The sequence below is a fragment of the Elephas maximus genome, chromosome 25, assembly GCF_024166365.1.
Source record: "Elephas maximus indicus isolate mEleMax1 chromosome 25, mEleMax1 primary haplotype, whole genome shotgun sequence".
NCBI classification, from domain to species: Eukaryota; Metazoa; Chordata; class Mammalia; order Proboscidea; family Elephantidae; genus Elephas; species Elephas maximus.
Window position 1 is genome coordinate 45,249,052 of NC_064843.1, and position 25,500 is coordinate 45,274,551.

Genomic DNA, 25,500 nt, shown 5'->3' on the forward strand with positions numbered 1-25,500 from the left:
ACTCTTATTCTGAAAATAGCCAAATGCTTCTGGTTCTGTCTGATTCTATGTTTGGCACTTTGGGACCTTATTAACTCTTAAGTGAAACTCTTTAGTTACAGTGCAGCAAACATGAACATATCTTGACTTCAAATAACAAGATTTTTTTTCTCCTTATACCATTTTTATGGGAAATTAACAAACATGTGAATCTGATAGCCAATCTATTTTTGCTTGTGTGATTTTTTTTCCTCCAACAACCACTCCCTAGCGTCTGAAATGGTCAGGACAAATATGACACATTTCTGCAGTTTTCTAGATTAACAGCTGGTAGAAGGATAGTAGAGTCCCTGGGTGATAAAAACAGTTAATGCGCTTGGCTGCTAACCAAGAGGCTGGAGATTCAAGTGCTTCCAGACATACTTCAGAAGAAAGGACTAGTGATCCACTCCTGCAAAATCAGCCATTGAAAACCCTCTGGAGCACAGTTCGATTCTGATACACGCGGGGTCACCATGAGTGGCGTTGATTCCACAGGAACCGGTTAAACGGATAATAACCAAAGACCACTGCTATCAAGTTGATTCCAATTTGTAGCGACCCCAACACTGTAAGTTAGAGCAGAAATTTCCCATAGGGTTTCCAAGGCTGTAAATCTTTACGGAAGCAGACTGCCACATCTTTTACCCACAGAGCGACGGGTGGGTTCGAACCACTGACCTTTTGGTTAGCAACCAAGCGCTTAACCACTGCACCACCAGAGCTTCTAAAAGGACAATACTTGGTCATTAAAAGGGTCCTGAGGTTTTCATTATAGGAACCGAACCAAACAAATGTTAGCAAGAAACAGATTAAATTGTGTTCTGTGACATTTTCTTATAATTGTGTATAATGTATAAATAAGTAAAATGTAAAACCGCATTTTGTTCTCAGCTTTAAGATGTAGTCTACGATAGGTCCATTTATCAGCACATTAAAATAACTAAATCCCTTGAGTTCCCATCTTTTCTGTAGACATAGTAGTTTGCTTGTTTGATAAATACACTGAAACAGTGATTTCCTAAATCAATACCAAGCTCGCAAAAATGGTTGGAAAAACAAGAGGTCTATTGTTAATCTTAATTTCAAGCCATTTAATGTAATGATGGTTCTTATTGGTTTTATAACTTTTTCTACTCTGGAGTAGACCAAATATTGCCTATTTGCATGCAAATTAGACTTTTATTAATGAATTTTTAAAACACAAAAAGGCTCTAATAGCCTAGAATGATTAGTTCTCTTTTCTAAGTGGAGTTAGCTTACCTCTTTGAGATGTACTTAACTGACATGAATGATTTTAGAGCAATAGCCTTAAGGGTGGATTCCCTGGGTGGTGCAAATGGTTAACTGATAACTGAAAGGTAGAAAGTTCAAGTACACTCGGAGGCACCTCCGAAGAAGAGCCTGGTGATCTACTTCTGAAAAATCAGCCACTGAAAACCCTACGGAGCACAAGAGTTGGAGTTGACTTGATGGCAGCCAGCAACTACAACAACCTCAAGGGCATAATCATTGACAATTGTGGGAACTGAAATTTTGGACATTGGCACCCAAACAAATTGTTTTCTCAATTCCTATGGATTTGTAAATACGGCATGTTCACCCTTCTCTATTTTCTACACTGGTAAATGTCATTCCAGTACTTTCCTTTTCATCTCCCATGGGCTATTAAGTCCCATCAGATTCTGCCTCTTTGACCTCTTACAGCCTTCTCCTTCATCTCCTACTGCTGTTGAGTTCAAGAACTCCCTCCCCACCTCTTGCCTAAAGAATTACAACAGTTCTTTAATTTCTCTCCTTCTGCCTCCAATCTGGCTGGACTCCAAACCATTGTATCCACTTCTACCAAGGAGATTTTTCTCAAAAGCAAAGCAGATCCTATGGGGGAAAGTCCAAATTCCTTTGCCTAGCAAAAATGCTGGCTTGCTCTCTTTTCCTGTCTAGTCACACTAAATCGACTATCATTTATTTAATGCATTTTGATGTTTCATGCCTCTCTGCCTTTACCCCCGCTGTTCCTCCTGCCTGGAATTCCCTTCCCCCTTGTCTATCTGCCCAACACCTGCTCATGTTTCATGATCCAACTCAAGTGTTATGTCCTTCCAGCAAAACTTCTCTCCTGACCTTCGGGTGAAGGTGGGAACTCTATTCTGGTTGAACTACTGTCCCTTCTGTAAACTTCTATTTGGTTAACGGGTGTAAATTGCTGTATTCATCTTTGTAGCCTCAGAAACTTAGAACAGTAAATGGTCATTGAGTGAATAAACGAATCAAGTGCAGGAAATAAGTCTCCAAAGCCAACAATTTTGTTTCATTCTTGGCAAAGTGCAATTTATACTTCAGGCGCTTTAACCAAACCAACCAGTTGCCCTTGAGTTGATTCTGACTCCTTCCTGGTGATTCCATGTGCCTCAGAGTAGAACTCTGCTCCACAGGGTTTTCAATGGCTGATTTTTCAGAAGCAGATTGCCAGGCCGTTCTTCTGGGGTCCCTCTGAGTGGACTCAAACCTCCAACCTTTCTGTTAGCAGTCAACTGGTTAACCCTTTGCACCACCCAGGAGCTCCTTCAGGCACTTTAGATAGGCATTATCTCAGGTCAGTAGAATAGCTGATGTTTATTTTGGGTTCCTCCAGAAGCTGACCCTAAGGCAAGGCTTTGAGTTTAAGTAGTTTACTGGGAAGTAATGAAAATACAATTAGGGAAGTGGGGAAATGAGGAACAGACGGGAAGGAAGCCAATGAAAGATACATTATCAAGCGAGTGTGGGCAGCTGGAACTTTGGAACTGGTGCAGGTCAGGAACCTCAGAGTTATCCCGCCCAGAGGTGTGAGGGAGATGGGTATTGATATGCTAACACCTCAAGGGAGATGAAGGTAATGGGTAAGGAAAAGGAGGGGCTTCAAGGGGGCATTTCCTGGAGCTCACACTCAGACTGAAACAAGATCATATTGTTATCTTCCTACACTTTGGAGACATCAGAAATGTACTTGCCAATTCACCTTATTTTCCATTAGCTGTCAGTTCAAAGCCTTGGACATATATATTTGGATCAGCAGAGAAAAAAAAAATACCAATACCTGTCTATCTGTAGGAAATTATTGTCTTTATTCACTCTGCTTGCCAGGGCTTAGGTTTTTGGTACAGTTCTATTTCAGAGTGAACTGTCTGGAGAAGCTGCGCTCTGGGCTGGAAGTTGCAGGCTTTCTCATAGGCCACTGTCAAGTCCTTAGCAAGAGGGAAAAAAACAGTTGTCATTGAGCTGATGCCAACTTGTGGAGACTCCACGGCTGTCAGGGTAGAACTGTGCTCCATAGGGTTTCCAATGGCTGGTTTTTCAGAAGTGGATCACCAGGCTTATCTCCGGGGCACCTCTGGGTGGACTGGACCACCCACCTTTTAGTCAGCAGTGAAGCATGTTAACAGTTTGCACCACCCAGGGAGTCCTCATTCACCACTAGCGATGTGTTAGAACACAGATGGTTTGACTGTCTAGTTGTCTGCAAAGAGATTCTTCTTTGAAAGCCCACATTAAATCTTTACAAGTGAGACGCTCAGTCTCTGTCAGCCCCATTTGTAAACCCTGGTGGCGTAGTGGTTAAGTGCTACGGCTGCTAACCAAAGGGTCGGCCCCTCGAATCCACCAGGTGCTCCTTGGAAACTCTATGGGGCAGTTCTACTCTGTCCTATAGGGTCGCTCTGAGTTGGAATCAACTCGAGGGCACTGGGTTTGACTGGGATCTCTCCACATGGCTCTGTGTGTGTGGGGGCAGGGTGGGAGCAGGGGTTGTTGGTCAAACTACCAGGCAATAGGAAGGTTGGGGGGTCAAGGTGGGGATCCAGCAAAAATATATTTTGAGAGTGAAATATTAAAGAGGAAAGGTTTCAGGGGGTTCCACATTCAATCTGAGCAGTAATTGGACTTCTACCACAAGGGCCAATTTCAAAGACCCATCTGAGGATATAGACTTGTGACTATCATACTGAAGAAATGGAGGACATTTGGCAGATGAGCCCAAAGGGTCATACAAACACAGAAAGACTCCATCAAATTTATTGTTTGGTTGAAAACATTAGTTCTTTTAAGTCAGCTGGTTCTGACAAGTGTCAGTCATGTTCACATCTAATTTTTTAAGTCTCTCCTTTGACTCTAGCTGCCCCCCATCTTTTTAATTCTCCTCTTTCTTTTACTGCCGAATTACCCATGCTCCCAAATTACCCTTACTCATTTACTCAGCTTCCTCAGCTCCCACTCCTACGTCAATCCTAGTCAGTCTCCTTCCCGCTTCATTCTACTTCTACACCTGTGATCTAGAAACATCACCAAGAGCTGTTAGTTAACTCTTGATTTACCAGCTGTTCCCGTCCCCACCGCCATCTGAGACTGTGGGCCAATGTCTCCTGAAAACTCTCCTCTCATGAATTTTAGGACAAACCACCATTGTCTGTTTTTACTTCTCGTCACACTTTTTCTGTTATACCTTCTTTGATTCCCCCTGCTCCCCCCAAGCTTGTCTCCTGGGCCATTTAAAACAACTTATTTGAAAGACTATAATTATTTTTCAGAAGCATGTATTCAGTCAACCCATATTTTTGGAATTTACCAAGCGTAAAACAAACAAATTCATACCTTCCAAGAACCAATGGCACCAATTTACATGTATACAGTGATTTAGACATTGTAACTTTATATTGTCTTTACACTAAGCTTCTCATTTATTCTTCACATCTGCTGCTAATCTCTGCATATTATTCACAAGGAAGCCAAGACTATGAGAGTTTGTTATCATCTTAGATAGATCCAAGTGGTGACCTTCCTGAAGAGATACCTACCACAGGACAATGCGCGAAAAATTGATAAAAAAAAAAAAGAAGAAGGTAAAGAATAAAGGCATATAATATGCTATCTCTCAAAATCAGGCCATAATATTTCAAACAGAAATATGCATAGAGTAAGTACCCAACAGGACCTACAAAAAAACCCAAACCAAACCCGTTGCCATTGAGTTGATTCTGACTCATAGCAACCCTATAGGACAGAGTAGAACTGCCCAATATGGTTTCCAAGAAGCGCCTGGTGGCTTTGACCTGGTGACCTTTTGGTTAGAAGCTGTAGCTTTTAACCACTGCACCACCAGGGGTTCCAGTGTCTGTATAGCATCTTAGCATTCTCCAAGTTGACACATGTTATTCATTTGACCTTCATCGTGAGGCAAACAGAGCAGATATTTACTTACCCTGACCAACAGATGAGGTCAAGGGGTGACCTTATAAAAGTCAGCCATCCATGACTGAACCAGAATTAGAATCCAGGTCATGCAACTTTGTCATAGGCTATGATCAACATATTTTTAGAATGCCTACTGTGTGCATCCTAAAATACAGTCTATTTTGTTGCGTGCTGTCAAGTCATTCTGACTCATAGTGACCCTATATGACAGAGTAGAATTGCCCCATAGGGTTTCCTAGGCTTGGAGCCCTGGTGGCACAGTGGTTAAGAGCTGGCTGCTGATCAAAAGTTGACACTTCATATCTACCAGCTGCTCCTTGGAAACCCTATGGGGCAGTTCTACTCCATCTTATAGGGTCACTATGAGTCGGAATTGACTGGACCGTAACTTTTTTTTTTAATCCGTATGAGAGCAGATCACCGTGTCATTTCTTCTGTGGAGCGGCTGGGTGGGTTCTAACCACTCACCTTTTGGTTACCAGCCAAGCCCTTACCCGTTATGGCACCCGGCTCCTAAAATACAGCCTAATCAATTCATAAAATTCATTCTCCCTCAATCTTTAGGAAGATGTAGTCAGTGTGCCTGAAAGCAATGACCCTGACTTGGCCTTCTTGTTCAAGTTTTGCATATAAATCGCACCACCCACCCATGCCTCCTACTATATCTAATCAAACATCAAATAGATAAGAGTTCAATTCAGATTAGATGCTGTTCTTTTTCAGTGGTACCTGGTTCCTGTGAAAAAGACCTCATTCAAGGGGAGTAGAAGTGGTGTTAGGTGTCACAAAAGTAGCAAAGTGATATGTATGCTAAAATGCCAAGAGGTTTCTCAAGGTAGTTGTCACAGGTTTCAGTGGAATAACAATTACAAGGTAGATGGATCATTTAATGTCTGTTGTGACCTTCAAAAGCTGGACCTTTTGGTTGGCAGCCAAGCATTTAACCACTTTGTCACTCCAGTAACCCACTAGGGCTATTTTAATGTTAATTTGCATGATGGATGGCCTACTAAGAACAATGCTGAATACTAATAGCTGCAGGATGCAATAAAGTTGCAGATTATATGGGCTGAACTGCTAAAGGAAAAGTTGCCAAAATATGACTCTTTAAGCACTTAATTTCATCCTGGGTCGTGTCTATGTACAACCAAATGTAGACTTCAAGTATCTCTTGAAAAACTGGCAAGAAATGGCTGTAACGGAATAGCAGGAACAACCTTTATATAGACTCCTTAACCTGTAGACTTTGCTGTTTTACATAACTTGCATGACCCGTCTGAGGTATTTGACTGTGCAATCACCATAATGCCGACTTGTTTTAATTTTCTTCAGCTTCAGCTTCAACTTGCATATGAGCCTGGTTCTGACCGATGATATTGAGCTTCTCCATTGTGTCTTTCCACAGTTGTAGCCAACTTGACTCCTGTGTATTCCATGTTGTTGAAAAAGGTATTTGCAATGAATAAGTCATCGGTCTAGCAAAAGTCCATCATTTGATATCTGGCATCATTTCCGTCACCAAGGCCATATTTTCCAAATACCAATCCTTCTTTGTTTCCAACTTTCACACTCCAACCACCAGTAATTATCAACGCATATTCATTGCATGTTTGATCAATTTCAGGCTGCAGAAGTTGGTAAAAATGTTCAATTTCCTCATCTTTGGCATTAGTGGTTGGTGCATAAAAATGAATAATAGTCGTATTAACTGCTTTTCCTTTTAGGTGTATATTATTATTCTATCACTGATATGTAGGACTTCAGAATAGACCTTGAAACTTTGTTTTTGACCGATGAATGTGACACCATTCCTCTTCAATTTGTCATTCCTGGCATAGTAGACCATTTAATTGTCTGATTCACAATGGCCAATACCAGTCCGCTTCAGCTCACTAATGCCTAGGATGTCAGTCTTTATGTGTTCCATTTCATTTTTGATGACTTCCAATTTTCCTAGATTCATACTTCATACATTCTATGTTCTGATTATTAATGGATGTTTGCAGCAGTTTCTTCTTATTTTGAGTCATGCCACATTAGCAAATGAAGATCCTGAAAGCTTGACTCCATTCCCGTCATTAAGGCTGACTTTACTTTGAAGCTGAAGCTCTTCCCCAGTCGTATCTTGAGTGTTTTCCAGTGTGAGGGGCTTTATACCAGCATCATGCCAGACAATGTTTCACTGTTATCCATAAGGTTTTCACTGGCCAGTTTTTTTTAGAAACAGATTGCCAGATCCTTTTTTCCCAGTCTGTCTTAGTCTGGGAGCTCTGCTGGAGCCTGTCCACCATGGGTGATCCTGCTGGTGTTTGACATACTGGTGGCATAGCTTCCAGCACCACAGCAACACGCAAGCCACCACAGTATGACAAACTGACAGACCAGTCGTTGCCATTAAAATGAAAGGCAAGAAAGAAAAGACCAAAATGGATGTCAGAAGAGACTCTGAGACTTGCTTTTGAACACAGAGTAGCTACAGTGAAAGAAGCAACAATCAGATAAAAGAGCTGAACAAAAGATTTCAAAGGGCAGATCAAGAAGACGAAGTCTTATAAGGAAATGAACAAAGACCTAGAGTTAGAAAACCAAAAGGCAAGAACACGCTCAGTATTTCTCAAACTGAAAGAACGGAAGAAAAAATTAAGCCTAGGCTTGCAATATTGAAAGATTCTATGGGCAAAATGTTGAACCATGCAGGAAGCATCCAAAGCAGAGGGAAGGAATATACCGAGTCACTGCACCAATTGGTCAACATTCAATCATTTCAGGAGGTGCCGTATGATCAAGAACCAGTGGTAGTGAAGGAAGAAGTCTAAGCTGCACTGATGGCACTGGCAAAAATCAAGGCTCCAGGAATCAGCGGAATACCAACTGAAATGTTTCAACAAATGGATGCAAAGCTGGAAACGCTTACATATCTACACTAAGAAATTTGGCCAACTGACTGGAAGAGATCCATATTTGTGCCCATTCCAAAGAAAGGTAATCCAACAGAATGTAGAAATTATTTGAAAAATATCATTATTATCACATGCAAATAAAATTTTGCTGAAGATCATTAAAAATGGCTGTAGCAGCACATCGACAGGGAACTGCCAGAAATTCAAGCTGGAGTCAGAAAAGGACGTGGAACAAGGGACATCATTGCTGATGTCAGATGAATCCTGGCTGAAAGCAGAGAATACGAGAAATGTTTACCTGTGTTTTATTGACTATGCAAAGGCATTCAACTGTGTGGATCATAATAAATTGTGGATAATGTTGCAAAGAATTGAAATTCCAGAACACTTAATTGTACTCATGAGGAATCTGTACATAGACTAAGAGGCAGTCCTTAGAATAGAAAAAGGGGATACTGAGTAGTTTAAAGTCAGGAAAGGTGTGTGTCAGGGTTGTATCCTTTTACCATAATTCTTTAATCTGTATGCTGAGAAAATAACCTAAGAAGCTGGAATACATGAAGAAGAATGCAGCACCAGGACTGGAGACAGACTCATGAACAACCTGCAATATGCAGATGACACAACCTTGCTTGCTGAAAGTGAAGAGGACTTGAAGCTTTACTTACTGCCTTCAGTATGGATTACACCTCAACATAAAGAAAACAAAAATCCTCAGAACTTGACCCATCATGATATGATAAAGAGAGAAAAGATTGAAGTTGTCAAGGATGTAGCTGGATTCACAAGCAACGCCCACCGAAGCAGCAGTCAAGTAATTAAACGACATATTGCATTGGGCAAATCTGCTGCAAAAGACCTCTTTAAAATGTTGAAAAATAAAGCTGTCATTCTGAGGACTAAGGTGTGCCTGACCCAAGCCGTGGTATTTTTAATCACCTCATACAAATGTGAAAGCTGGACAATGAGTAAGGAAGACTGAAGAAAGATCGATGCCTTTGGATTACGGTGTTGGCAAAGAATACTGAATATACCATGGACTGCCAGAAGTCCAGCCAGAATGGACTTGGAAGCACAGCCAGGATGCTCCTTAGAAGTGAGGGTGGCGAGACTTTGTCTCACATGCTTTGGACATGTTATCAGGAGGGACCAGTCCCTGGAGGACATTATGCTTGTTAAAGTAGAGGGTCAGTGAAAAAGAGGAAGACCACAAGGAGATGGGTTGACACAGTGGATGAAGCAATAGGATCAAATATAGCAACGATTGTGAGGATGGTGCAGGACCGGGCAGTGTTTCATTCTGTTGTACATTGCTATGAGTCAGAATCGACTGCTTGGCACCTAACAACAACTACAGTAATAAATCACTTCTACCCCAGTCCCAACCTCTACAACCTCTATCTGCTACAGATACACAGAATCTGATAAACCTAGATAGAATGAATCTTACCTTCTTAGCTGAAGTGATATTTTCAAAGCAAACAGTCACCACAAAATGACAGTATTCTGAGTTGCAGGTGGAGGGTGGCTACTAAATAAACAGAATAAAACAGGTAGATATCTCCAACTAGATTCGTCGTTTTTAAGTATTGTTGTGTCCTCGAATAGGAAAACTGGTAGGTATGGTCATCCTGTACATTGCACTGCAAGTCAGTCTTTGGAGACCATTCATTCATTCATTCATTCATTGATTTCTTTCACCCAAGCGCTCTGACTCATTTCCACCACAAGAGGGCAGCCATCTCTAAAAAACAAATAGAGCCTTACTCTTAGGAGAAATTTAGGGAGCTGTGCTAGGACAAAGGCATTCAGCAGCCTGCCTCGTAAAAAGAGATCCTGCGATGGGCAATACTAAAATGGAATAGAGTATTCAGAAGTGCCAATTTTACCTCAGATTCTTGACTATGGAGGATTATTCTGTAAACAAAGTTTCCATTTCTGATGCTATAAAGGCCTAAAGCTGCAAGACATCCCGATGTCATCGCCAGAGATTTATTTTTCTTTTTCTCTTGGGGTGCTTCCAACAGCTATCAGCTTTCCTTTACTCTTTAAAAACTATGTACTGATCTAAGTCTCATATACGTTTTGTTTTTTAAATCTCACTGATGACAGGAACAATTGTTAACTTCTCAGTTAAGCTTGATAAAAAAAATAGGGAAGGAAATAGTTTTAGAAGTACAATAAACACTTTTTGACTTAAGCGTCCCTGAGTACAATATAATTTATTGCCTACTTGTTTAACCTCCAAATGATTCAGGCGGACAGTCAACTTCTTTAGTTCTTTATTTTCAAGTAGCTTGTTCCTGAATATTTTGCACCCCTTTTCTTTTTCTTTTTTTTTTTTTCCTAGTAAACCGACTTCCTCCAAAATACCTTACTTGACCTTTATACCTTCAGAAACAACGAGTGCCTAATTCCCCCTCTGTGGGTTGCTAATCCGATTTATGTGAGCGGAACCTAGAATTATTTTAGTTTCCTAACCAAAAAAAAAAAAAAAACACGCATGGATAACAGATTACTCTTAGATCCCGCACCTGACTTCTCTCTGGTCTTTCTGCTGGAAGGCAGGAAGACTACCTTGTAAATGAACCTGATTTTGGAGATCAGGCCTTTTTTCAGAATTTTCTGGCCCTTGGCTTCAAGGGTCATTTGGGGAATCCGTGGTGCTACCCGTGTGTGCTGGAATCCTGGCAGGAACCTAAAGCCTCGGCCCTAGACTCAAGTAGCAGCTGCTTTTGGGCGATATTTGAGCTGAAGAGGACAAGTGACTGTTGGGGACGAGGAGGAAGGGATGTTGGGGCAGAAGGTTCTAAGATCTCAAATCGGAATTGTCTTGTATGCCTAGTTCACGCTGTGCATCATTCTACTGTCCTCTGAGCTTCTAATTGCTGGCCCCTGAGCTGGGCGAGATAAATATCGCAGCACGAAGTGATTGCTACCATAAAAAAGAAATAAAATCCTTCTCATCCGCTCTTCAAGCCGCCATACACACAGCCCAAGTTGCACTTGTCATATATAGCAGGGTGACACCCATTTCACATACATAGACTAATTTATAGAAACGCCGCTTTTGCGTATGTTTACATATTAGAATATATATAAGCATATGGGCATGTATCTATATTTTGCATACCTATACGAATATAAAGAGGTGTACATTTATATAAATATAAATGTTTATATAAAATAAAACGTGTACGCACACATTTACATATGTAAATACATATATTTCCGTGCGTGTTAAGGTTTAAATAACAGTTTCCAGCCTCTCCCCTCCCCCACAAACACACACAGACACACACACACACACACACACACACGCTCGCTCACTCCCAGGCAACACTGAAGTGTCTATGCCATGCCTATGCCAAGATGCCCTGTAACTTGGCTGAGTTTTGGTTGTTGCTGTTGTTTTTTTAATCGCCTATTACCGAAAAACTTCAAATTTAAAGTTGAATAACGGGCCCCGTGGGAGAGAACCAGGGGCTCGAGCATTTCGCCCTCGGAGTCTCCGCGAGGGCCCAGCGTTCCCGTTCCTTTCCCCTCTGAGGGCGGGGAGTGGAGGCGCACGCGCCCCCCTCGGCGGCCGCGCTGCCTCCGCCCTCGGCCCCACCCCGCCGCGGCTGCCCCGGCGCGCCGTCCACACCCCTGTGCGCTGCTCCCGCCCGCTCGGGGATCCCCAGCCAGCGCAGCCGAGGGGGGAGGTGTTCGGCCGCGGCCCGGAGGGAGCCGGCAGGCGGCGTCCTTTAAAAGCCGCGAGCGCCGCGCCACGGCGCCGCCGCCGCCGCCGCCGCCGCCGGAGTCCTCGCCCAGCCGCGCCGCGCTGCGCCCGGCTCGCGCTGCGCCCGCCGCTCGGCTTCCCACACCCCGCCGGGGATTGGCCGCCACCGCCGGACATCAGCCGCCGCAGCCGATCCGAACGCCTTCGGGGACGTGCGCCGCGAGGATCACTGGGTGCTCGGAGGCATCCCCGCGCCGCAGAGCCCGCGCGGGCTGGAGCGCCCGGCCGTGCGCGCTACAGTGCCGTGGCCTCGGCTGTCCGGGCCGCACCGGAGCCGCGGACGGGCGCGCAGAAGGCTGGGGAGCCAGGAGCGGAGCTCGAGCGCCGCGATGCCGAGCACTGCCCGCCGGGGTTCGGGGGCCCGGGACTCGCCGGCCGAGGTGTGATCAGACCCCAGGCTGGCCACAAAGCGCAAGGCAGCTTGGCCCGGGGGGCTAGGAGAGCGAGAAAAGAGCGCAGCCACCCGCCTCGGCAGCCCGGGACTCTGCTCGATTCGCCGGAGAATGCGCCCGAGGACGACGGGGCGCCGGAGCCGTGGTGTTTTCAGCGGGCGAGCGTGAATGGGGGTGCGCTGGAGTAAGGCAGAGTGATGCGGGGGGGCAACTCGCCTGGCACCGAGATCGCCGCTGCCGCTGCGCCCCTCCCCGGACCCGGCGTCGACCAGGATGGCTGCCCCGAGTCATGGGCCGCGGCGGAGCTAGCGAGGAGCGCCCGACACTCCTCCCCCGCGTCCCGGAGTCGGCCCCGCGCGGGGCCACGCGTCCTGCGGGCGCTGATTCCTAAGGACGACAACAGCACCAGCTTTTCACTTCTCCCTTCCCTTCCTTGCCCCGCACTCCTCCCCCTGCTCGCTGTTGTTGTGTGTCAGCACTTGGCTGGAGACTTCTTGAACTTGCAGGCAGAATAATTTGCGCTCCCCACTTCGCCGGTGCCTCTGCCCCAGCGGGGACGGCCTTGTCGCCTCCGAGCCCCGCCGCCGCTCCACTCTTCTGCCGGGCCGGACCTCTAGACGCCGTTCCCAGCGCGGGGAGGGAGACTGACCGGCCGGCGCCCGGGAGGAGGAGGCAAAGGAAGGGAGCGGACACCCGACCCCCGCGCCAGGTTCTTTGGCCAGAGTTTTTTCCATGTGGAGGCTCTTTCAATGGACGTGCCCCCGCGTGCTTCTTAGACGGTCTGCGGTCTCCTAAAGGTAGAGGACGCGGTCCCGGGCGGAGGACGGGGGGTGGGCGCGGGGCTGGGCGCGGGGCCGCCGCGGCTGAGCGCCTCCCCAGGCCGGACTAGACCGGACATAAACAGACCCCCTTCAGGTCCACGTGCAGCCGAACCCCTGCCGGGGGTGCTCCAATCCAACCGCTTCTGGCGACCATCCAGCGTTGCCTGCGTGACCCGCTCTCTTCCGCCCCTCGTTTCTCCTTTCTGTTCGGTGTATAATTAGGGCTGTTAACGCTAAGATGATTAAAAAAAAAAAAGAAAGAAAAGAAATCCCTTAGACTGGCCCCTGGGTTTCACCCGTTAGCTGCCAACCTGTACGCCCTGCCATGATGATTCCTTCTCCCTTCTCCAAGTTTTTCCGAGAGATCTCTCTACTGGGAGCCACGTCCCATTTAGGAAAGCAGTGGAAGCTGGGGGTTCTCCCTGTTTCTTTCCGGAAAGCGAGGGGGGCAGTACTTCGGTGCCTCCTTGTACTGCATTTTCAACATCTGACACGTGAAGTAATAGATATTAGCCCTTTACGTAATCCCAGGGAGATGGCCTGTGTGTCTTGACTGCACTAAGGGTGTGCGGGGCTTGAGGTCGTTTGTCCTGACACCCTGAGGCTAGGGGCGTGGGCCATAAGTTTCAAGCGGCGTTCGAAAGTCTTGGCCTTGAATGTACAGGGTCTAGAAGTTATAGACTGTGTATCAGGAAGTTGTATACAGTGCCTCTAAGGAAGTCACATGCAGCATTTGTTCGTGTTTATAAGCAAGCGAGCGCTGGGCTGTGTTTGGGATCGTTTAGTAGGTACAGGGTGGCAGACCAAGGGGTGGTTTCCTCAGGTTCCCTGTGCCGGCTGTCAATGCGGGTGTCGCCATAAAGAGGGGAGCAAAATCTCAAATCAGATGACAGCTGGATTGAGAGTGGAATGGGAGGAGTAAGGCATCTGGCTCAGGAACTAGGGACGCTCCATTCCCTCAAACGTCCGCGCTTCAGCCCCTCTGACAAAGCCCGGCGAGTGTTGCAAGCCAGGTGGGCACCCTGGAGAAAGAGGCAGCCGGGTCGAGCGGGGAGCCAGGGCAGCGGGAGTGAGGGAGAGGGTTGGGCGGGGAACTCGGTGACTCACGTCGGTCCTGTCCGCAGGTCGACCATGGTGGCCGGGACCCGCTGTCTTCTAGCGTTGCTGCTTCCCCAGGTCCTCCTGGGCGGCGCGGCCGGCCTCATTCCTGAGCTGGCCCGCAGGAAGTTCGCGGCGGCGTGGGGCCGTTCCTCATCCCAGCCCTCGGACGACGTCCTGAGCGAGTTCGAGTTGCGGCTGCTCAGTATGTTCGGCCTGAAGCAGAGACCCACCCCCAGCAGGGACGCCGTGGTGCCCCCCTACATGCTGGACTTGTACCGCCGGCACTCAGGCCAGCCGGGCGCGCGCACCCCGGACCAGCGGCTGGAAAAGGCAGCCAGCCGCGCCAACACGGTGCGCAGCTTCCACCACGAAGGTGAGGCTTGGAACAGGGGGTGAGAGCGGGGACCGGGGCGGGAGTCACCCTGCAAAGCCCCTCACTGCAGGGCAGACTGCAGACATTCCTGGAGGGACAGCTTGGCCAGGGCGCAGCAGACGTTTCCACTCTTGCCTCTGTTAACTTTGTAACTTTTCAGATCCAAGTTTTAACGCACTGCTAATGCACTGTGTGTGGAGGGGAGCCAGGGATTCCCCTTTGGTAAATCCGCACCCTTTTCCTGGATTGCAGCCAGAAGGGCGACTCCTCCCCCAGGAACTGGAGGGAAATCAAGTGATGGGGAAGATGAGGGCAAAAGGCTTGCCCCTAGCCAGCTAAACATGCAAGAATTCCATAGGGGAAAAGAGGGAGACTGATTGGGATTTAAATTTGTTTTGAAACCCGGCTCTATCAGTCTGCTTCTCCTGTTTAAGCCAGGGTTTCAGGCTAGACAGAGCCAAAGGAAGAATTTTCAGAGATGGTATTAAAAATCAAAGCCCAGGGCCCCAGAGTCTTTCTAATTTACAGTTTTTGTGCGCCTAGTTTGGAAGATTTTGAATTTCTATCTAATCCCCGTGGGAGATCCATTCCACAATCAATCTTATTGTTTCCACAATGACTTTCTTGTCTTTTGCTTCAGTTGGAGGTAGGCTCAGGGTAGAGAAAGGCAAGCCTTTCAGATAAAAGCTTTTGCAGCAGCTGCCTGTTCTCCTTCGTGTGTATTGAAATGTGGCCTTTTTTTTCCCCTTTTATTATGAATGTGGTTTGTTAAGGTAGGTATTTCTGCACCTTTCCTCAGAAAGGCATTTAGAGGATCTGAAATGTCTTAGAGCAGTTATTGAGAGTTGTCGTACTTAAGTTCTTAGGGCAATTAGTCAAAAATTCTTTTTCCATACTTTTAAATGCCTCTCTGGTTTGATAAATTCTAAATAGAGCACGGATTCCTTCAAATTTTAGAAAAGGGTACGGAGTTGTATATCCCAGAGCAACCACTTGTAGGATATTGGGGGAGCTGGGAATAAAGTTCCCCTTTTCTTACCTTGTCCTACCGAGGAGGTATATTTCAAGTGGAAATCTACACTCAGATACAAACAAATCAGAAATGTCACAGGCAGACATTTTCTCCCCTCGTGAGTTATGACTTATACTCCGGACAGTGGTAAAAAGCCCCAAAGGCAGGTCAGAGAACAAAGTTCCTTCTTCGTAGAGGCATCTGTACATTAAAAAGGCACAGTTGTCATTGAGTCAGTGTCAGCTCACGGTGACCTCTTGTGTGTCACCGTAGAACTGTGCTCCGTGGAGTTTTTAATGGCTGAATTTTTCAGAAGTAGGTCAGCAGAACTCTCTTCCGAGTTGTTGCTGGGTGGACTTGAACCTCCAACCTTGCGGTCAGCAGTAGAGCACAATGTGTGCACCACCCAGGGACTCCCCTCTAGGAAGCAGCTGTGTTGATGATCAGTTCATTTCCAAACACATTTTGAAGTGACGCGCTTTCTGCTAGCAGAAATCAGAGATTTGCAAAGCAATGAGATCTCATCATTTCACCAACTGAGAGCAGAAGTCTGGCACGTGCAGAAATGTTGTCATTTGTGTATGTTCTGTCACCCTTGCCCTAGGATTGTTATAGATCCAGTCATCTTTCCTAGCTGATGCTGATCAGAAGAGTTTTTTCTGGAGAGGAAAGTAACAAGAATAGCTGTTGAGCTGCTTCCTGGAAATTTAACATGGAAATCTTAAACCGAAATTTCTTATCGTTATCTTTAAGACCAGAAAGGTTCTGTGTGCCTCTTATAATGGAAAAGGAAAATCGTTTAAGTCACTCGACAGTTAAAAACACCCACTGCATGGGGATTTGCCAGCGCAGTCTGCATGTTTCTCAGTCTTCCTCCAGAAGTGGCTTGATCAGAGTGAAACAGGCTACAAATTATTTGAGAGTGTTATTTCACTTTAAACAGCATGCTTGACTTTATAAGAATTTATATCTTTGAAAGTGTGAATGGTCCATACTCACAGCACGGAAGTTACCAACTTGCTTAAAATCAACTTATAATAAGCTCAGATCCTTGTCTAATGGGATGACAGAAAAACTGTCATTTTTGCCCCAATTTCAAAAACTCCGTTTTTTTTTTCTTGATGTGTAGTATATCCTTCATTAGATTGCAGATAGTGCTTTTTGAAGGTCATTTTGTTGTTGTAGCCCAGAATTTGAGTTTTACGAATACCTTTATGCCATGCATCCCACTAAAAAAAACTTACTAAACCATGGGATTATGAGTATTTGCTCAGGAACAGCATTTGGTTTACATCACGTTAATGACATTTGTTTGGTAAAGGACCCCGTTCAGTACGGGTCCTGCCAAATGTCTTTATGCTCTTCTGTGAGATCAGAGCACAGAAGGACCACATGTTTGTTCTCCAGTCTCTGAAGGACAGTCTTCCTTCTGCGTGAGGTAGCCGAATTTTTATTTTCCTCTGTGACTAAAGCTGGTTAAGTGCTACGGCTGCTAACTAAGAGGTCGGCAGTTCAAACCCGCCAGGCGCTCCTTGGAAACTCTATGTGGCAGTTCTACCCTGTCCTATAGGGTCGCTATGAGTCGGAATCGACTTGATGGCAGTGGGTTTGGTTTTTGGTTTATAACTAAAGCTTTCAGATAGGGATTAACCCTGTACCCACAAATTTGATTCTTGAAAATATCCATGTAATAGGAAAGCCTAAGAAATAGTCATTGTCGTGTGGAGGAGAACTTGGGCCACAAATTCCCAGTGCACCCGAAGGATTTGGATGCATAGATCCCCGAAACCAGTACTTTGCTGGTGTGCTTTCTTAGACCCGCAGGTGTTTCAGTGTGATTTCCCACAAGCCCGTGGAGGGGAACGGTCCTTCTACTTGGAAATGCTCATTGGGGTTGAGGCTTATTAATTATTTCTTGGCACTAACATTTTCTGTTCCACCTATTTTGTAGTGGTACCCCCCTACATTCTCTCTTGATCTTTCTTGTTGAATTATTTTTGTCTTGTAGACTTGCCCTTTGCGTATTTCACTAAGCAGCCAGATGATAATGAGAGGGCCCTTGACCATTTCACAGGTAATCAGAGTGAAGTGTGCAGAGGCCGAATCAGCTTTAGTGATGCTGACCATGCTCTTTTAGTTGCCACTTCCTTTGTTTCTTTTTGAAAGAAGCCTGATTCTTTTTAGCCCTTAGGATTTTATCTTTCTCCTTGATGTATCAATTCTCTATTATTTTATATTTGAGAATTCTAAGCCGCTTTTTAGGGCAGTGATTTCTAACCTTACTGACTCTGCAGAACACCCCCAGATGTTGTGGTTGTTACTGTTTTAATCGATGTTTTCTGCCCAAAGAATGTCGCAAAATTCTCAAAATATAATAATTCACTTTTTGCTGAAACCCTGCATACCCTAGAACAGAAAAAAAAAAGTTGCTGTCGAGTTAAGTTTAACTCACAGTGACCCCATGTGTGTCAGAGTAGAACTGTGTTGCATAGGGTTTTCAATGGCTGATTTTTTAGAAGATTGCCAGGATTTTCTTCTGAGGTACCTCTGGGTGGACTCAAAACTCTAACCTTTTGGTTAGCATCCAAGTATGTTAACCATTTGTACCACCCAGAGACTTCTTAGGACAAAAAGGAGCCACAATATATCAGTGGTTCAAAACAAGATAGACATGTCCTAGTAGGCCTTGTCTGTCTTACTTTTCTGCCCATTTAGTTCTGTCTGCTGATTCCACTATACTTGGGTAGTATATTTCCATCCCTTTAATTGGGGCAGGACACACCCCACATTCTATTGCGTGTGAATGTGTTCCCTGATGGTGGAGACTTCTGCTTGAGTTTTTGACTCCTCCTTTTTTTTTTTTTTCCCATTAGGTGATACTGTCTGGTGCTTAGAAGCCAGGCATTTGTTACACTCTTCATTGCTCTGCTGTTTATTTACTAGCTCTGTGACCCTAGGCAAGTTCCTTAAATTCTCTGAGCTCTTTCATTTAAAAAACAGATAATGATAGCTCTGCTGTAGTTGGTTTGTTGTGTGATAATTCATAGAAAGCTGTTAGTGCCAGACCTGGGACGTAGAAACCATTCAGTGAGAAACATTAGCTGTCATCATCATTCTGATTTTTTTTTTTAATGTCATATTCTATCCTTGTCTAGGGAAAGAGGAAGACAAAGGACGTAGGCTGGCTAATCTAGATAAAGATTGAGAAAATGCAGCCCTGTCTTTTGGATTTTTTGAGGTAGATAAATAATTGACAGAGTGTGGATGATTAAGACTTCACTTTTGGAGGAGAGTATAAATGTCATTGTCACCTTACTTTTCTTTCCCACATTTTTGTAGACAGCTTCATTCATTTGCTTAAGAACTTCGAGACTCAGGAACTCAGGTATAAGATAGGCCAGACTCTTTAAGTCTGCTGGCAAATTTGGCTTATCCAGCAAGGGATATTCACAGACCATTAGCAACTGTAAAAGTCTCCAAAAATTTTTATGTGCTGAGGCTCAGTGTTCCATATTTTCAGAATCCTCCTTGCTAAGATAATTTGCAGAAGTTGTTTTTTTTGTTTGCTTTGCTTTTTGTTCCACAAATGGTGTGCATGTGTTGTGTGTTTATGGATAACATTTTTTCTCTTTTCTTTATGTATTTACATTTAGAGTACTTGTTGCAACTGTGATTTCTCTGGGTGCTTTCATTACTGTAGCTCTGCAGCAAATGTCCGGGATAATTTTCCTTTCCTTCCTCTACTTTTAAAGAAAAGCGGATGTTCTTAGGTGTTCTGGTATCAGAAGTCAGTAGCTCAGGTGCAGGTCAGGCTTTGGGGTCATTAAAATCTGGGGACACTGCTGATTTTCACCTTACTTCCTTTTCCTCTGGAGCCCTGGTGGTACAGTAGGTAAGAGCTCAGCCGCTAACCAAAAGGTTGGCAGTTCAAAAATTCCCGCCACTGCTTGGAAACCCTGTGGGGCAGTTCTACTTTGTCCTATAGGGTCGCTAGGAGTCGGAATTGACTCCATGGCAACGGGTTTGGGTTTTTGGTCCTTTTCCTTTGGTGGCTGTTGGCTTCTCTGCTGAAAGAATCCTTCCAGCAGAAACACCACGGGGCTCTCAAGAAGAGGGAAAGGAACGTTAGGCGCGACCCTTGATGGAGTCACCAAGTTAACCAGTAGCTGTCAAGTTGATTCTGACTCACGGTGAACTCCACGTGTGTCAGAGTAGAACTGGGCTCCACAGGCTTTTCACTGGCTTTTTTTTTTTTTTTTTGGCGGGGGGGGGGAGGGAAGGAAGTAGATCACCAAAACTTTCTTCTGAGGTGCCTCTGGGTGGACTTGAACCTCCAACTTTAAAACGTGTTGACTATTTGCACCACCCAGGACTTTCTGGTTAGATTGGTGGAGGGTTATTTTAATAAAAGTGCCTGGTGGAATGGAGTTTAGGACGGATTAGAACACTAAAGATGTGGATTGTCAGGTAGGAGGGGATGATGGGGGCTCATTTCTTGGCCTGGTAGTCTCCACGCGTAAGTAGAAGAGATTCAGGAACAACCTTCTGATCTGAGCCCTTCGCTGCCCACCCGTGACCTCAACTTTTGTTCCTTGGCCAAAACTAGTGATTCTACTCATTTTTGTATTATTTGACAAAGGCACTTAAAAATAGCCATTTCAACATGAAGGGTATCCTTTACGACCTTGACATTGAAGCGGTCCATGAGCTAGCAGCATCACATCACCTGGTGGCTTGCTAGAAACGGAGAACCTCAGGCCTTCCGTCAAACCTGCTGGATCCCAATCCATGATGGAGGGTTTAAAGTTGCCTTGGTGGTACCTGGCACACCTTACAGTCTGAGAGGCACTGCATTAAAACAGTGCTCCAGAATTTGGTATGTTTCCTCTTGAAACGGGTGCTGATGATGACTTTTGTTTTTGATGATAAAGTTTTACAGCTAGAACTTTTGAATGAAGGATCTGACACTTTGGTAAGGTATCTGGATTCTGTGACGAACTTATAGCTGTTTGTCTTTAGGAGAAATACAACCACAAAATTAATGAAAGCATAGTCTCTACTTATGATGATGACGTGGAACTGTGGCAAAATAGATTTCCTTAAGAACTTAGGTCGGGATCCTTAATGACGTAGGTATATATGTATATATTTTTAACAGTGAAATGACAGGATGTGGTAAAACTTGTTGATAGCTGCTGTGGAGTCAATTCCAACTCACGGCGACCCCCTGTGTGTAGAGTAAAACTGCTCCATGGGGTTTTCAAGGCAGTGAGCTTTCACAAGCAGATCGCCAGGCCTGTCTTCCAAGGTGCCTCTGAGTGGGTTCAGATTGCCAACCTTTTGGCTAGTTGTCGAGTGCTCAACTGTTTGCACCACCCAGGGACTGACTCCCTGTGGTAAAACTAGAAGAAAATAAACTAAAATATCTCAAATCCTATTGCCTTTTACCACGAATTTAATTATGAGGTTGTATCTTCGATTTGCAGGCTTTAACAGCCATTCAAAATGCTAATGTTTTTCTTTGCTCCTTAAAGTTGAAGTTCATTCAGGGATCTTAATCTTCAATCGCAATTTTGAAATAACAGTAATAAATACGGAATGACTATTCTGAAATAGAATGGGGTTCTTCCTTATATCATGACTATCATAATATTTTTGTAAATTTCTGAGTTTTGTATCTGTCCTGCACCTATTATGTTCTTAACTATGGTTTCTTAAAAAAAAAAAGAGAGAAGAAAACCAGAAGATAGCTATTTTTTTTTTTTCCTTCTGCAAAAGCATCTAAAATGAGATTTTGATGATTGAGGTCATAAGGAGGTGAGAGAACAGGCAACAGTTGGGAAGCTATTTTCTCACAATTGTTTGGCTTTAATTACTATAGTCCCCTGGTACTGCTCCTACGTTTCCAAAGAAGTAGATCCCTATAAATGTCCCTGTCTCTGGACTTTGGAATAAAATAGTAGGGTGTGCTTTGCAGAATGTCATCGTTTCTGTTGAGTTGCAGAGTCTTTAATTAGGAAACTGAAATCTGTCTATCGAGATTTGTAAATAATCTGAATTGCAGAGTGATGTTTTAGAATAGTGCTTAAGGGATGGACATTAAAGCCTTTCTTTTTTTTTTTTTTTGTTAAGAAATGCAATCATTTCCTCAAATCCTCACTCATTAGACCTCTGCTAACTACAGTGCTGAAGTTTTTTGTTGTTCTTTTCCCTTAAGTCTGAATTCCGGAGAAATGCTTCACCATTTCCGCCATTATTGTAGCCACCTGGAAGCAGAATTCAAAAGCGTTACAGTGATTCAGGAAATTTTGTTTCAGGCTGGGCACGTCGACGTGAACAGATAGAAGAGGGAGCCTCCTGTATTTATGGGGGACCTTTTTTTCTGGTTGCCAGCTTTTCATGGGTTACATCACACCTGGAAATGAGGTTTAAAAATTCACATAGAGTCAGATGGTCGTTACTTAATCTCACCAAATGATTTTTTTTCTTTTTGTACCATCTTAGAATCTTTGGAAGAACTTCCAGAAACAAGTGGGAAAACAGCCCGGCGATTCTTCTTTAACTTGACATCTATCCCCACCGAGGAGTTTATCACGTCAGCAGAGCTTCAGGTTTTTCGGGAACAGGTGCAGGAAGCTTTGGGAAACAACAGCAGTTTCCATCACCGAATTAATATTTATGAAATTATAAAACCTGCACCCACCAACTCGAAATTCCCTGTGATCAGACTTTTGGACACCAGGCTGGTGAATCAGAATGCAAGCAGGTGGGAAAGCTTCGATGTCACGCCCGCTGTGATGCGGTGGACCACACAGGGCCACGTCAATCATGGCTTCGTGGTGGAAGTGACCCACTTAGAGGAGAATCAGGGTGTCTCCAAGAGGCACGTCAGGATTAGCAGGTCTTTGCACCAAGATGAAGACAGCTGGTCACAGATAAGGCCGTTGCTAGTAACGTTTGGCCACGATGGAAAAGGACATCCTCTCCACAAAAGAGAAAAGCGTCAGGCGAAACACAAACAGCGGAAACGCCTTAAGTCCAGTTGTAAGAGACACCCTTTGTACGTGGACTTCAGTGACGTGGGGTGGAATGACTGGATTGTGGCACCGCCGGGGTATCACGCCTTTTACTGCCATGGGGAATGCCCTTTCCCCCTGGCCGATCACCTGAACTCCACTAATCACGCCATCGTTCAGACGTTGGTCAATTCAGTTAACTCTAAGATTCCTAAGGCGTGCTGTGTTCCAACAGAACTCAGTGCTATCTCCATGCTGTACCTTGATGAGAATGAAAAGGTTGTATTAAAGAACTATCAGGACATGGTTGTGGAGGGATGTGGGTGTCGTTAGCACAGCAAAGTCATATATATATATGCGTGTATATATATACACACATATACACATATATGTGTGTATATATATATTTTAGAAAAATGCAAAAAAAAGTTGACACTTTAATATTTCCCAATGAAGACTTTATTTATGGAATGGAATGGAAAAAAAAAAAAAAAACAGCTATTTTGAAAATATATTTATATCTACGAAAAGAAGTTGGGAAAATAAATATTTTAATCAGAGAATTATTCCTTAAAGATTTAAAATGTATTTAGTTGTACATTTTATATGGGTTCAACCCCAGCACATGAAGTATAATGGTCAGATTTATTTTGTATTTATTTACTATTATAACCACTTTTTAGGAGAAAAAAATAGCTAATTTGTATTTATATGTAATCAAAAGAAGTATCGGGTTTGTACATAATTTTCCAAAAACTGTAGTTATTTTCAGTTGTGTGTATTTAAGATGAAAAGTCTACATGGAAGGTTACTCGGGCAAAGTGCTTAGCACGTTTGCTTTTTTGCTGTGCTACTGTTAAGGTCACAAGTTCAAGTCCAGAAAAAAAAAAAGTGGATAATCCGCTCTGCTGACTTTCAAGATTATTTTATTATTCAATTCTCAGGAATGTTGCAGAGTGGTTGTCCAGTCCCCGAGAACTCACGTTGTCATTAGGTGGAATATTTGGATAAGAACCAGTCATTGCTGATCTAATAGGAATACCATGCCCCCACCCCCTTTAATTTGCAGAAAGAATAAAGCAGGGCCAATAGAAATAATTAGGAAAATGATGAATCTGCAGGAAAGTGAATGCTGGTTTTGTTGTACCTCTTTCCTGAACTAGTGATCCCTTCAAAGGGCCTGGTCTGGCCGAACTATTAAATAAAACGTAAGATTTCTTCATTATTGATATTGTGGTCATGTATATTTAAAGTTGATTTCCAGTGGCCCTCAACACGAGGTGGAAATCAATTTGTATTTTACTTTTACCTCATCTGGGACCTCTATGTGCTCAGAAAGACCCAACTTTCTAACTTTACCCAACCCAGCAAAACTGCGTCCATCGTGTTCTCTGCCCACCCCCTATTTTCTGTCCGATCAGCTTGCTTTTCTTTCCAGGGTTATGTGTTTGAACACGTTTCTCCAAATGTTAAACCAATTTCAGATAATAAATATGAGAGCTCTGACGTTTCGTTCTGCAGAGTCCAACCTGGAAGAGAAAACGGTACATTTGTACAGCATTCACAATGATGACCTTGTGTTTGCAGTTTTGCTTCTGAAGTTACTCATTTTGAAAGGGGGTGGGGCAAAGGCAAAGGAATGGTTAGAAATTTGCAAGCAAGTCATATGAGAAGTCATATTTACCCCAGAGGAATTACCAGTGATCTAGGACAGGCAATCCCTGGGTCAGGAACAGGATCCCTCCCTCAGTCTGCCTTTAAGTTGAATTTGGAGGTAAATAGGGACAGGTGCGTTCAGCTCTTACTTAGTCTTCCTTTAGTGCAAGAAAAGCCTGAAAGCCTTTTAAGTGATTTAAAAGTTGCATGTAGAACGAGTGAAGGCAATTGTGATGAAGAATTTGTTACAAATAGGGGTTGGTACAGTCCTTTCAAAGTGAGGGCAACTTTACATAACATTAAAGGGCAAGCACTAATTGTCCCAGGGGACTACTGGTTCCTGGAACCTACTGTAGTTTTCATATGAACCCCTGTGGGGCAGAAAGATTTAAGAGAAAACCAGAATTACAAAACAAAAACCTAGAGAATCCAAAATAAAGTTTCAGAGATGGTATCCCACGCAACAAAAGTTGTTACAGATGCTGTCGAGTCATTTCCGACTCATGGTAACCCTAGGCACAACAGAGAGAAACACTGCCTGGGCCTGCGCCATCCTCACAGTCCTATGCTGTGTTTGAGCCCGTTGTTGCAGCCACTGTGACAGTCCATCTCACTGAAGTTCTTCTTTTTTTCACTGACAACCCCCTAACCAGGAATGATGTCCTTTTCCAGGGACTGATTGGTCCCAACATATCCAAAGTACGGGAGACGAAAGCTCCCTTCTAAGGAGCACTCTGTCTGTACCTCTTCCAAGACAGATTTATTCCTTCTTCTGGCAGTCCATGGTATCTTCAATATTTTTCACCAAATGCTGTAATTCAAATGTAACAGTTCTACTTAGGTCTTATTCATTGTCCAGCTTTCGCATGCATGTAAGGTGATTGAAAATACCGTGGCTTGGCTCAGGTGCACCTTAGTCCTCAAAGTGACGTCTTTGCTTATAACATTTTAAAGAGGTCTTTTGCAGCAGATTTGCCTAACGCAGTATAGTGTTTGATTTCTTGACTGCTGCTCCCATGGGCATTGATTGTGGATCCAAGTAAAATGAAATCATTGACAGCTACAATATTTTCTCTGTTTATCATAATGTTATGTCTCGGTCCAGTTGTGAGGATTTTTGTTTTCTTTATGTTGAGCTGCAATCTATACTGAAGGCTGTGGTCTTCAATCTTCATCAGTTAGTGCTTCAAATCCTCTTCAC

General features: G+C 44.2%; 2 protein-coding genes across 4 annotated transcripts in view; both read left to right on the forward strand.

Moving 5' to 3' along the window:
- The window catches only part of LOC126067356 (serine/arginine repetitive matrix protein 3-like), a 62,041-nt gene extending 49,533 nt beyond the window's left edge, over positions 1–12,508 (forward strand). Inside the window, exon 2 of the mRNA XM_049869152.1 lies at positions 11,600–12,508. Coding sequence (XP_049725109.1) covers positions 11,600–12,508 — 909 coding nt within the window. The remainder of the gene's footprint in view (positions 1–11,599) is intronic.
- BMP2 (bone morphogenetic protein 2) overlaps positions 1–24,562 on the forward strand; it is a 62,527-nt gene extending 37,965 nt beyond the window's left edge. Inside the window, exons 1-3 of one of the 3 annotated variants that reach the window (XM_049869736.1) lie at positions 13,029–13,117; positions 14,266–14,615; positions 22,132–24,562. In XM_049869736.1, coding sequence (XP_049725693.1) covers positions 14,273–14,615; positions 22,132–22,976 — 1,188 coding nt within the window. In that variant the 5' untranslated portion in view covers positions 13,029–13,117; positions 14,266–14,272 and the 3' untranslated portion in view covers positions 22,977–24,562. Of the gene's footprint in view, positions 1–13,028; positions 13,118–13,378; positions 14,155–14,265; positions 14,616–22,131 lie in introns of those variants that run through there. The other 2 variants (XM_049869735.1, XM_049869737.1) reach the window with 2 other exon arrangements.
- The last annotated feature ends 938 nt before the right edge of the window (positions 24,563–25,500 follow it).